The sequence below is a fragment of the Pteropus vampyrus genome, unplaced genomic scaffold (assembly GCF_000151845.1).
Source record: "Pteropus vampyrus isolate Shadow unplaced genomic scaffold, Pvam_2.0 Scaffold1000005569, whole genome shotgun sequence".
Classification (NCBI taxonomy): domain Eukaryota; kingdom Metazoa; phylum Chordata; class Mammalia; order Chiroptera; family Pteropodidae; genus Pteropus; species Pteropus vampyrus.
Genome location: NW_011919971.1, coordinates 1 through 1,979, shown reverse-complemented (window position 1 = coordinate 1,979; position 1,979 = coordinate 1). Strand labels below are relative to the sequence as shown.

The 1,979-nt window shown below is 68.9% G+C and overlaps 1 protein-coding gene across 1 annotated transcript; it reads left to right on the top strand.

Annotated features, from left to right (window-relative positions):
• The first annotated feature begins 106 nt into the window (after positions 1 to 106).
• Positions 107 to 1,942, top strand: LOC105311636 (DNA polymerase delta catalytic subunit-like). The gene is made up of 6 exons (XM_011387586.2): positions 107 to 412; positions 493 to 618; positions 772 to 940; positions 1,025 to 1,106; positions 1,176 to 1,305; positions 1,616 to 1,942. The coding sequence occupies exons 3-6, from the start codon at positions 774 to 776 to the stop codon at positions 1,930 to 1,932; spliced, it is 696 nt and encodes a 231-aa protein (XP_011385888.2). The 5' UTR covers positions 107 to 412; positions 493 to 618; positions 772 to 773; the 3' UTR covers positions 1,933 to 1,942.
• The last annotated feature ends 37 nt before the right edge of the window (positions 1,943 to 1,979 follow it).

The window sequence follows — 1,979 nt, the reverse complement described above, 5'->3', positions numbered from 1 at the left end:
AGCTGCGAGTCATTTTACTTCTTAAGAGAATAGATTTTTTTCTTTCTTTTTTTTTTTTTTCCCCTGCAAAAACGAGTGGGGACTCTCTAGCTGTGGGGTGGGGACAGAGGAGTGGAGATGAGGCGGAGTGCACGAGGCGGAAGGCCGTGCGGGTGGAAGCCCCCCACGCGACAGGAGCGGGGGACTGTGTTCCGGGCCAGGAAGGGCTGGGCGGGCAGCGTTCGCGGACTCATGGGCAACGCCCGCCTCACCCCGTGACGCCCAGGCCTAGCGCGGCCCCTGGCCGGGGCACCCCCGCCGTCCAACCACTCCGTGCCCGTGCTCCGTGCCTTCGGGGTCACCGACGAGGGCGTCTCTGTCTGCTGCCACATCCATGGCTTTGCACCCTATTTCTACACCCCGGCGCCCCCTGGTGAGTGGCCCAGACCCGCAAGAACCCTCTCCCCGGCCACCTGTGGTCCCTGCACTTCTGACCGGCGCCCCCAACCTCAGGTTTTGGGCCTGAGCACCTGAGTGGCCTGCAGCAGGAGCTAAACACGGCCATCAGCCGGGACCATCGCGGGGGGAAGGAGCTCACGGGGCCGGCCGTGCTGGCCGTGGAGCTGTGCTCCCGGGAGAGTGAGTGCCCCCGGGACCAAGGGGTGGGGGTCCCTGCCCCCCAGACCAAGCGGGAGGCGGTCCCTGTCCCTGGGACCGAGCGGGTGGGGGTCTCTGAACCTGGGACCAGGGGGTGGGGTACCTGTGGGCCGGCGCCAGCCTCCTCTGCCACAGGCATGTTCGGGTACCACGGGCACGGCCCCTCCCCGTTCCTGCGCATCACCCTGGCTCTGCCCCGCCTCGTGGCCCCCGCCCGCCGCCTCCTGGAGCAGGGCGTCCGCGTGGTGGGCCTGGGCACCCCCAGCTTCGCACCCTACGAGGCCAACGTGGACTTCGAGATCCGGTACGGCCCCGTCTGACGTCTCTGCCCCCCACCCCTCACCCCCCCGCCCCCTCCGGCCTCCGCCCACTGACCATCCCCCTCCAGGTTCATGGTGGACGCGGACATCGTGGGCTGCAACTGGCTGGAACTCCCAGCTGGGAAATACGTGCTGAGGCCAGAGGGGAAGGTGCGCGGCCCCCAGGGGTGTAGGGCAGGGCCTGGGACCCTGCAGCCGCTGACCCTGTCTTCCCCATAGACCACGCTGTGTCAGCTGGAGGTGGATGTGCTGTGGTCAGACGTGGTCAGTCACCCGCCGGAGGGGCAGTGGCAGCGAATCGCGCCTCTGCGCGTGCTCAGCTTTGACATCGAGTGCGCTGGCCGCAAGGGTCCGTCCCCGGCCCGGGCTGCCCCCTTCCCCTTTCCCACGTCGGCAACAGGCGTGTCTGGCCCTGCGGCCCCTGGCCCCTGTGTGTCCTGGGCTCACTCGGGGGGAGGGAGTGAACACGCGAGTGGGCGGGTCACTGTAGGACGCGGCGGCGGTGGAGTGACAAGCAGCTCCAGACGGGGGCAGGGACACCTGGGCGAGGGGACAGCGTGACAGGGAGGGAGACAGCGTGACAGGGTCTGCGGCAGTGCACAGCTGGGGGAGAAGGGGCCGGCGCCTCACCGGATGCCCTGTGTGCCCACCCCCGGCAGGCATCTTCCCCGAGCCGGAGCAGGACCCTGTGATCCAGATCTGCTCCCTGGGGCTGCGCTGGGGTGAGCAGGAGCCCTTCCTGCGCCTGGCCCTCACCCTGCGGTCCTGCGCCCCCATCCTGGGCGCCCAGGTGCAGAGCTACGAGCGGGAGGAGGAGCTGCTGCAGGTGGCTGTCGTTCCGTGGTCCCCGCGTTCCACAGCACCCCGCCCCGGTCTGCACACCCCCGGTGCAGGACCCATTTCCGGGCTCTCCCCAGCATGGTCCCCGGATCCTGAGACCCGTGTCCCTGGGCTCAGTCAGCTCCCTCCGCGTTGAGGGCTTAGCGCTTCCCCTCCGGGCTCTGTGTCATTCCAGAAGCATGA